Source organism: Notechis scutatus, chromosome 9 (assembly GCF_049901735.1).
Source record: "Notechis scutatus isolate UNSWTSFEM ecotype Mainland chromosome 9, rNotScu1.2, whole genome shotgun sequence".
Classification (NCBI taxonomy): domain Eukaryota; kingdom Metazoa; phylum Chordata; class Lepidosauria; order Squamata; family Elapidae; genus Notechis; species Notechis scutatus.
The window spans coordinates 6,119,260-6,129,325 of record NC_142017.1 but is presented as its reverse complement, the minus strand read 5'-3'; the positions used below and the strand labels follow the sequence as shown (position 1 = coordinate 6,129,325).

Sequence of the window (10,066 nt, the reverse complement as noted above, 5' to 3'; positions counted from 1 at the left end):
GGGAAAGAGCGTGCAAACTGCGCGTGCGCATTCCTCTTTGCCCGTCTCTTCAGCCTCCTCCAGCTTCTTGCCCACAAGGGGGTGGACCCAATGACCCAAAGGCTTGTTGGTGGAAGGACGCAGTCTGGGCGAACCCTGCCCAATGGGAAGTGCCGATGATGCGACGGCGTTGAAGGAAAGTCGAGAGCTTACGTCGCGGGATAGAGCGCCGGAGGAGGGAAGCTCCCGGCTTTGGGCGGCTGGTCTCGGAAGCGGTCTCGTCCCCTTTCATCCGATTCAGAGATGAATTCGCTGGAACAAGCGGAAGGTAAGGCAGGGGAAGACGGGTCCGAGCATCTTCGCTTGGTTCCAAGGCTGGTCTGGGTCGTTATCCCACGTTCCGAACCCCAAGACTCCGCCGCCTTCCCCAACCTGGCGCCCCCCGAATCTGCTGAACTGTCATCTGTCAGTCAACTATCTGTCTGTCTGTCTGTCTGTCCATCCATCCATCCATCCATCCATCCATCCATCCATCCATCCATCCATCCAATATATCTAATCTATCGGTATCTATTTACATCTATATATCTATTTAACTATATATAATCTACCATGTCTATAGGTGTATTTAACTGTCAATCATCTATCTATCAATCTGTATCATCTACCAATTTATCATCTATGTCATCTATCACCATCTATCTGTGTCATTTATCATCCACCCACCCACCTATCCATCCATTATCTATCTAATCTATCTATTCAATAAATTAGAGAAGGACAGTTCAGCAGACGTATAGGCTATTGTGCTGGCCGCAGTTCATCAGGTCTACTTCATCCCCACCAACTTGCTTGGTGAGCCTGCAGGTGAGGGGATAGATTAGGAATGGAAATTATTTGGACCATTGTGGTGGTTGATAGATCAATAACAGATCCCACCATCACCACCCCACTCATCCTACTCCCTCTCTCCCCCACTTTTGGTCAGGGTTGAGTACGGGTAGTCCTCGATATACAACAGTTCATTTAGTGACCTTCAAAGTTACGATGGCTTTGAAAAAAGGGACTTGGGACCATTTTTCACACACAACAGGATTTGTGCTCTGAATATTATAAATTATCTTCTTTATTTTCCCCTTGTATTGTTATTATTTATTACTTCTGCAGCCAGCTGCCTACAGTTTGGCAGTTCATATCCCACCAGGCTCAAAGTTGACTCAGCCTTCCATCCTTCCGAGGTGGGTAAAATGAGGACCCAGATTGTTGGGGGCAAGAGGCTGACTCTGTAAACTGCTTAGAGAGGGTTATAAAGCACTATAAAGCAGTATATAAGTCTAAGTGATATTGCTACTATGGTTCATTGCAGAGGCCAGGTGTTCAAACTGAATTTGGCATTTTTGTCTACCTATAGGACCTAATTATTGTTATTTCCATTGCAAGTACACTGAGTGCTTTTGTACTGGAGACAAATTTTTTGCAGGTCTAATCACACTTGGCCAATAGTATTCAATTTAGGATTACCTGCACTGGATGGTATTGTATTATGTGCCTGTGTCATCCGTATCCAATTTTACAAAAAAAAAAAAAAAGTGTTTATCAGTACAATAGACAAAACACAGCTAGAATGAAAAATAAAACTGCAGAGATTTATCCAGGTAGGGCCAGAAATCAGCACTAACTTAAAAGCACACAAATGTCCTTCGTAGCCATCATGTAAAGGAGTTTCAAGATGCTAAATCTATGTTCTAAAGTAGGCTTTGGCTAATCCGGTTATTCCCTTTCATTTTTAGATCTCAAGGCTTTTGAAAGAAGACTAACTGAATACATAGCTTGTTTACAACCAGCTACTGGACGCTGGAGAAGTAAGTTGCAGGCCTTCCTCCCAACTATAAAACACTTGATCAAATTGTTGCTATCTGTGTCTTTAAGAAACTCATTTTGAAAAGCTAGGTGATGGAAATCTGCATTATTCGGTAAAGTATATTATAATGACTATGCTTTCAGTTTACAATAAGGATGATTTTTGCTTTAAAAAAATCTGCAAACAAAGTAATAAACCAGATCCGATCATGGGGTGCTTTACAACCTTCACAATTTGAGACCGTAGTTGGCAGGGTCCAATTTGGTTGTTGTTATGGTTTATTCCCAATGTATTGAATATAACATCATTTTTGTCCTTTTGGTTTTCCTCCAGTAATTCTTATAGTGGTATCAGTCTGTACAGCCACTGGTGCTTGGAACTGGTTAATAGATCCTGAAACACAGAAGGTGGGTGAAGTCCTAGCATTTTTAAAAAATTTGCCCTATAGATTCATAGGGAAGATATTTGGGATATTTTAGCAAGTGTTGTGGGATGTCTGGAAAATTGCTATGTTTCTCCTCAAACAATATTTGAGGCATGTCATTACCGTCAAGGTAGCACTTTAGTTTCCCAAAATAGAATCTCAATACTGCACATTCTCGAAGCATGTCTAGAACATCATAGGAGAGTTGTCCACTTGTGATTACACCATAATTTGGGGTCTTTTAGATTAGATTTTGGAAGCTAACAACTAGAATCTGTCCACCTTAAAAAAAAAATCAGATTGCTAACCCCTATATACCGTGGTAGCAGAGAAAAAAAATAGAAATTAGGTTTATTGCTTTTTGCTAAGAATTTGCTTAGAAGGGAGTCGAAAGTACAGTGGAGATTTTCACTTCCTTACAGTTTTTGTGAGTTCCGTCTTTCAGTTTTGTGTTTACTCATTCAACGTAAGAATGTTTTTTTTTAAAAAATAAAATAAAAAGTTGTTTGATTCTCTCCTAGGTATCCTTTTTCACGTCTCTATGGAATCATCCATTCTTCACCATTAGCTGTATTACATTAATTGGTTTATTTTTTGCTGGAATACATAAAAGAGTAGTGGCGCCGTCAATGTATCCTTTTCCAAGGGTTTTATGCAGGTACCAGGTGAATATGTGCAATACATAGCTATTGAATTCTTGACTTACAACAGTCCGTTTAGGGACCAAAGTTACCATGGCATTGAAAAAAGTGACTTATGACCATGTTTCACACTTATGACTGTTGCAGCATTTTCTCTCATCATGGGATCAAAATTCAAAGGCTTGGCCACTGACTCATATTTGTGACCATTACTGTGTCTCAAGATCATTTGAGACTTTCAAGAAGAGATTGGATTGCCATTTGTCAGAAATGGTGTAGGGTCTCCCGCTTGGGTGGGGGGTTGGACTAGATGACCTATAAGGTCCCTTCCAACTCTGATTATCTGTTAGATCATGTGATCAAAGGGGAAGCCAGATTCACTTAACAACTGGGTTACTAACAGATTACCTGCGGTGATTCACTTAACAACCAAGGCAAGAAAGGCGTAAAATGGGACAACGTTCACTTAAATGTCTCACTTAACAACAGAAATGTTGGGCTCAGTTATTGTTGTAAGTTGAGGACTACCTGAATGCTGTTTAGCCATATTTACAGGAGGGCAATTTAAAGTATAAGAAGCTCTTAACTCTAGCGTAGGTTTTGCCTCAGACTAAAACTTTCCCTTCTTAAAAAGCTACAGAGAAAGGAGAATATAGCTTTGTGCCCTTTTGGCAAGTAGAAAGGCAATTGATTTGATTTGATTTTTTTTCATATTTTGTCGCTGACGAGCATTTTTTAAAAGAATTATCGAGCGGTTGGAAGGGAAATTAAATATTTGGTGAGCGGCTCAGAAATATTTTTATCAGCTTGCTAAATGGATTAGGAAAGCAGGCCCTTTGACTACGGAAAAAGCAAGTTTCTTTGACACCCCCTTCAGCATAGCCGCTCGATGTCGAACTGTTTTGGCGGAATACAACATGTCGTGCGACGATGTAAGTAACTCTGTTTTCCTTGGATTAACTACGTTGAGTTTTGACATTGGAAACGAAACTTCTGGTGGGAGAGAAGTGCTGGTTTATCTTACCACTTAAAGGCTGGTTGTTGTTTTTTCCTCCCCACACAGACTGGAAAATTAATCTTGAAACCTCGGCTCCATGTCCAATAACCCATAGCCTTTGTGCAGAGGATTGTGGAATTACACACACCGTTTTGTTTCTTCACTACAACGAGGCCAAAGGGGACCGAGAAAGAGGTGTGTCTTCAACCTTCGATGGAAAGACGGGCAAAACGTCTGACGTCTCCACAGCTTTTCTGCCCGAACTCTGTGTTACCGATTTCTCCTAGGACAGTATTACCATTTCCTCATCTCTCATGGCGAGGGGGTGCCGAGGCAGCCCTTCCGGAAACTCGTCTGCGTTTACCACACGCAAGTCATTGTAAATAGAAAACGGCTACAGTGTTTGTACTGCCATTCGCCACAACGTTGTTGCTTTTTTTAACCAGCGCGTGTGTTTGTGGATTGAGAGCCCTTCACTCCTTTCCATGTCTGTGGTCCCGATGTGTTGACAGGTCACATCCAGAGTTTGTCGTGGTTTATTCGATGAATGAGTTGACACGTTGCCTAATGTTTCACAATTGGGTCTTTCCTTCTGACAGCAGCAACCTCAATCTCCTGGAACTTATCAGCAGAACATTTTAGACTAGAGTTACATCCGGGTTGCCATTTTGAGCTTCCCACAACTCTGCAAATACAGTACGGTGTAAAGTTGGTTTCCTTTCTGGCTTTTGTTTGGACCCAGACGATGGGAGAGAGGCTCGAGAGTCACATTTTACATTTTCTTGCTAATAATTATAAATGTTTGGCCTCCAACATGTTTGAAGAAAGCAGAGGAAAAAAATGACAGAACATCCCACACAAACACCTTGTGCCAGATCAAGAAGCTGATTTTTTTTTTAGTCCTAATTTTTCGCTTTGTGCAACCTTTGATCTGCTCTGTTATTCACAGCTTGCTGTTTTTCGCTCTTCCTCCTCCCGAGTTATTCTTTTTCTCTCTCTGGATAAAAACAAAAAACTCCCCAATGTATTGGATTTGAAATTGATGCCGAGAGAGTTTTGCCGTGAAATTATAGTATTTCTGAATGGGATGCATTGTTTGTTCTTTATATTACTTGATGAAAAGAAGTGCCAGAAGTGTAACAAAACCATTTTGCTGCTCTTTTGGGTTTTGTTTTAGCCTGGTGCATGCAGGATGCCCACAACGGACCTAAGACAATTGAAGAAATGGGGAGTAGGCTCTTAGCCTTGTATTGGACACCCACCATTTCCAAACTCAGCTTGATGGGTAGCCAAGTTTTTCTGTGTAGCCATTTGTGGACCCTTTTCTAGCGATGACTGCAAATATCACTCCACGCTAGACGTGGTGAGCCAAAGCTCAGCATCATGGAAACCATACGAGATACTCTCAAACTGTAGTGCTCGGTGTTGATCATGGTTTAATTTAGTAGAAGTACTGGAGACATGAAGCCTTCACTGTGATGTTGGAAGTGGTAGTCTCTTTGGATGTGTTTCCTCACCAAAAATATCTGCTTAAGGAAAAGGTTTTGTACTCACGAGGTCAGGTTCTAGATTGCTTAGTGACTCGTGTTTCTCCGTATGAGGAATTTCTTAAAACTCTTTTTTTTAACAAACTATTTTAATTATCCTTGTTACACGGAAGTGTTAAAATAAAATTTAAAAAAACCAGTGGCTGTTACTCACAGTGTGACTTTTAAAATACCGACCCAGGAATTTCATTTTAAATCCGTGCGCCTTGTTTTTAAAAACATACAAGCTATTTTAATAAGCGCATTGCTCTTTTAAGACGCAGCTGAGACCAAAAGGAACTTCACCGTGCAAGAATTTGTAGGAGAAGAAATCTCTTGGATTTAGAAATAATGCACATCGAAGTCTTGATTTTTCTTCTTTTGCTCTCGGAAGTGTCTTCTCTATTCCTTACATCGCCGCGGTTTTTAAGCAGCTGTACAATTTTTTGTAGGAATTGCCTTTTAAATAAATATTTTATTATTTGATCTTTAAAAAAAATGCAAGTGTGTGTTTGTTGGAAGTAAAACCTCTGAAATCGCTAACTTCTGAAAATTCTATCGGGGGGATTGCAAACTACAATAAAAGTAATTTTTGAAACCAATCTACGGTTAGGTCTCCGTAATAACTCTCTACAAATAACCATGCTGCATGAATTTATTAGCAAGACATCTTCAAAGGAGAGCATAACGATTTATACATTTTCCTGTTTGTTGTAAAATGTAAAATCAGGAATAACACGGTAGCACCTTACCCAACCAATGCATTCTATAAAATTATCAGATTCCTGATTTTTGGCAGCCAAAAATAACCTCTTTCCTTAAGACCTAATTATAGACATGATTATCTATTATAAACCCATTCCACTTTTTTTTTTTTAATAATCTCTTGGCTGATAAAAGGCATTGTATAGGTCCGTGATGGCAAGCCTATGGCAGAGGTGGCTCGCAGGGCACATGAGCCATAGCCCAGCTCAGCTCTGCCACGCATGTGCGCATGCCTTCTACCGGCCAGTTGGTCTTTGGGTTTCTTCTGCGGGGTGTATGCATGGGGGTGGAGTCCATGTGTGGGATGCATGTGCAGGAGTGTGCACACACGTGAGGGTGGGGTGCATGTGCAGAGGGGCACACACACGCACGGGAGACACATGCAAATTGCACTTTGGAGATTTGGGGCACTCGGTGCCCAAAAGGTTAGCCATCACTGGTATAGGTGATTCTTAACTTACAACAATTCATTTAGCGACTGTTCGAAGTTACAAAACGGCACTGAAAAAAAGTGACATGACTGTTTTTTGCAGCAACCTCGCGGCCACATGATCAGAACGTGGATGCTTGGCAACTGCCTCGCACTTATGACGGTTTCAGAGTCCCGACGTCATGTGATCACGTTTTCCGACCTGATCAGCAAAATCAATGGGGAATCCAGATTCACTTAACAACCATGTTGCTCGCTTAACAACTGCAGTGATTCACTTAACGACGATGGCCAGAATGGTCTTCAAGCGGGGCAAAACTCACTTTGCAAATGTCTCACTTAGCAACAGAAATGTTGGGCTCGATTGTGGTCGTAACTGGAGGACGACCTGTAGAAGTTGAAAACCCATCAATTGCCCGAATACAGCCGTTATCTTAATGTAAGCTTTGAAAATAACCGAAATAGTTCATTTTTCTACACTTTAATACCATTTTTAAAATCAAGCTTGCAAAGTGGCAGAGAACAGAGTGCGTACCCACTGCTCAGCTATAATTTCCCCAAATTATGATAAGCCGGATCTTTTTAATCGGCATGATAAATCCCAGCATTTTCAGTCTCATCTTTCCAATTCTAGATCCAATTCTGTACCACTCTGCAGCTGGGCTGTTCCAATTGATTATTAGAGCATGCTAGCTGGTGGATTCTGGGAGTTGAAGTCCACACATCATCAAGTTGCCCAGTTTGAATTAGAATTTTGGAAGTCAGAAAAACCAGAAAAGCTGCTTCCAATTCTGATACGTATATTTTCTGCACTTGAGAGCTGTTGTCTTGAAATTTTATTTTATTTATTTTATTTTGTCAAGCGATTATAAGGTAACAGGTATAAGTATAACATAGTTATGAATATATGAAATGGATACATAAATAAAATATAAAAAGGAACAATAAAAAGAAACAATAGGACAGGGACGGCTTTAATGGTGTCATCGTTGCAGTCTTTACCATTAGGTCCTTTCAGGGGTGGGATGGACCTTGAGTCTTTTAGTTTGTTGTTTACAAAATTGTAGAAAGTGTGCGTGGAATTGGTGTGTAGGTTTTCCTCTTGTTTAAATCTAATTGTTTAAATCTAAGGAATTGTTAACGGCTTATCGATTTAAGGCAAAATTTGTTAGGAAAGAACGCAGATTAGCAATCTAGTGGTACTAAAATAATACGTATTAGACTTACATCCGGCTGTTAAACTTCCAATAAACGTCAGCAGCGGAAGTGGTCTCTTCCATCCACTCTTGATCTCACGGACTTGTCTGGACCTGTCTGGACCTATTTAGCCTATGGGAGAAAAAAGATCCTTCCCATTAAACAGATCACTTTAGACCCCAGTGCTGCTTTGCCCTCTGAACTGAGATCTACTGATGTGGAGGATTTGAATAGTAACTTAAGTATATGGATTATATGCGAGATGAAACTTGATCGAGACGAGATACTGGACAACTTGGAAGAAAAATTGGTGGGCACCCATCTCTGTAATGGAGAAATGCTTCATCCACTCTCCCATCCTCCGTACCGATGGACAGCTCACCACAATCCGGTATGAAAGATACTGTTTTATCGTTTTAGGCAAGATTAACTTGCATTTATTATCCAAGGGTTAAATATTATACAATAGAAATGTGATCCTAGGAACGTTTACCTTATATATTTTAAGGTATGGTTGAATAGGCAAGTCTTTTAAGCTTTCATGATTTAAGAAAAAAAGAATGTTGAAATGTGGAGATTTCAAAACATAGTAGATTAATAATAAGGCCTACTAGGCAGAAAAAATTGGTAGGATATCTACCAAATGTAGAATGATTATTAAAAAATGTTCATAGCTGACTTCACGGTTTTAAAAAAACCGCCCTCTTGCCATTAACTCAAGGAGAAAACTGCATTTAAAAGACAGCTCAAAGGTTTTGTTAACTATCTAATTAGCAAAACCAGAGGCAGCTTTGATTACACCTAACCTGCCAGCAGAAAAAAAAATCTAAGGATTTATAATCTCTGTTCTAAATTGTCAACAATTGGAATGGACTGTTAACTTTAATTTTGTTTAAAATCCCACTGAATAAGTCAAGCTCCCGAGCGACTGAGCCATGTTTTTTTTCCGAAGTATCTTATAGTGGTCTAGCAATGAACGGAAATCTTTCTCAATTTACAATTCTGAATAGAGTTTGGAAGTTAGGGATCCTTGATGCTCTCTGAGTTCATTACCAAACTAGAAGGGGGTTTGGAGAGGAGGAAGAGGATTGTGGGGTCCTTGGTGCTCTCTGAGCTTGCTTGCTTGTTTTCTTGCAGGTGTTTCGTTACTCAAACTAGGTAATATCATCAGTGCTAGAAAGAAGTGGGATTTGCTCTCTGTTTATATTCTAGTAGTTTGCCCTGGGGTGGTTTTAGAGGTTCTTTGGTTGGGCGGTTTACTATTGGCTTATTCTACACAAAGAACCTCTAAACATGTTTATATCCCATTCCTTACCAGCTCTGATGATGTTACCTAGTTTGTAAGGAAATGTCTGCAAGAAAACCAGCAAGCTCACAGAGCACCAAGGACACCAAAGTCTTACTCCTCCTCCTCTCTGAAAACCTCCTATTCTATTCTATTCTATTCTATTCTATTCTATTCTATTCTATTCTATTCTATTCTATTCTATTCTATTCCATTCTTCATTCTAATATTCTATTCTACTCTATTCTATTTTATTCTTCCTTCCCATATTCTATTCTATTCCATATTCCATTCTATTCTTCATTCATTCTATTCTATTCCTTATTCTATTCCATATTCCTTTCTTCTTCTTTTTCTTCAGCGTTTGTCTCGCGCTCTGGCGAGGTCCGCTAATTCTATTCCATATTCCGTTCTATTCTATTCCATATTCCATTCTACTCTATATTCTATTCTATGCTTTCACTCCAATATTCAATTCAATTCAATTATATTCCATATTCTAGTCTACTCTATTTTTCATTCCAATATTCTATTAAATTCCCTATTCTATTCTATTCTGTTCTGTTCTATGCTATTCTATTCTGTTCTATGTTATGCTATTCTATTCTTCATTCCAATATTCAATTCAATTCCATATTCTATTCTTCTTCTTTTATTCTATATCTTATTCTGTTCTGTTCTTCTGTTCTATTCTATTCTATTCTATATTCTATTCTATTCTATTCTATTCTATTCTTATTTTATTCTATATCTTGTTCTGTGCTGTTCTTCTGTTCTATCCTATTCTATTCCTTATTCTATATCTTGTTCTGTTCTGTTCTTCTAGTCTATTTCATATTCCATTCCATTCCATTCTTCATCCCAATCTCTTATCCTATCCTATCCCAATCTATTATTCCAGGGGTCTCCAACCTTGGCAACTTTAAGCCTGGCAGACTTCAACTCCCAGAATTCCCCAGCC

At 39.6% G+C, this 10,066-nt stretch overlaps 1 protein-coding gene across 2 annotated transcripts; it reads left to right on the top strand.

The window, feature by feature from the left end:
• Positions 1 to 165: 165 nt before the first annotated feature.
• On the top strand, positions 166 to 5,927 carry CNEP1R1 (CTD nuclear envelope phosphatase 1 regulatory subunit 1). Of its 2 annotated transcripts, XM_026675895.2 has the most exons (6): positions 166 to 307; positions 1,770 to 1,841; positions 2,174 to 2,247; positions 2,786 to 2,895; positions 3,783 to 3,837; positions 3,969 to 5,927. In XM_026675895.2, exons 1-6 carry the CDS (start codon positions 283 to 285, stop codon positions 4,008 to 4,010), a joined length of 378 nt encoding a protein of 125 aa, XP_026531680.1. In that variant the 5' UTR covers positions 166 to 282; the 3' UTR covers positions 4,011 to 5,927. The 2 variants fall into 2 exon arrangements, with proteins under 2 accessions (XP_026531680.1, XP_087827600.1); XM_087971474.1 differs by lacking the exon at positions 2,786 to 2,895.
• The last annotated feature ends 4,139 nt before the right edge of the window (positions 5,928 to 10,066 follow it).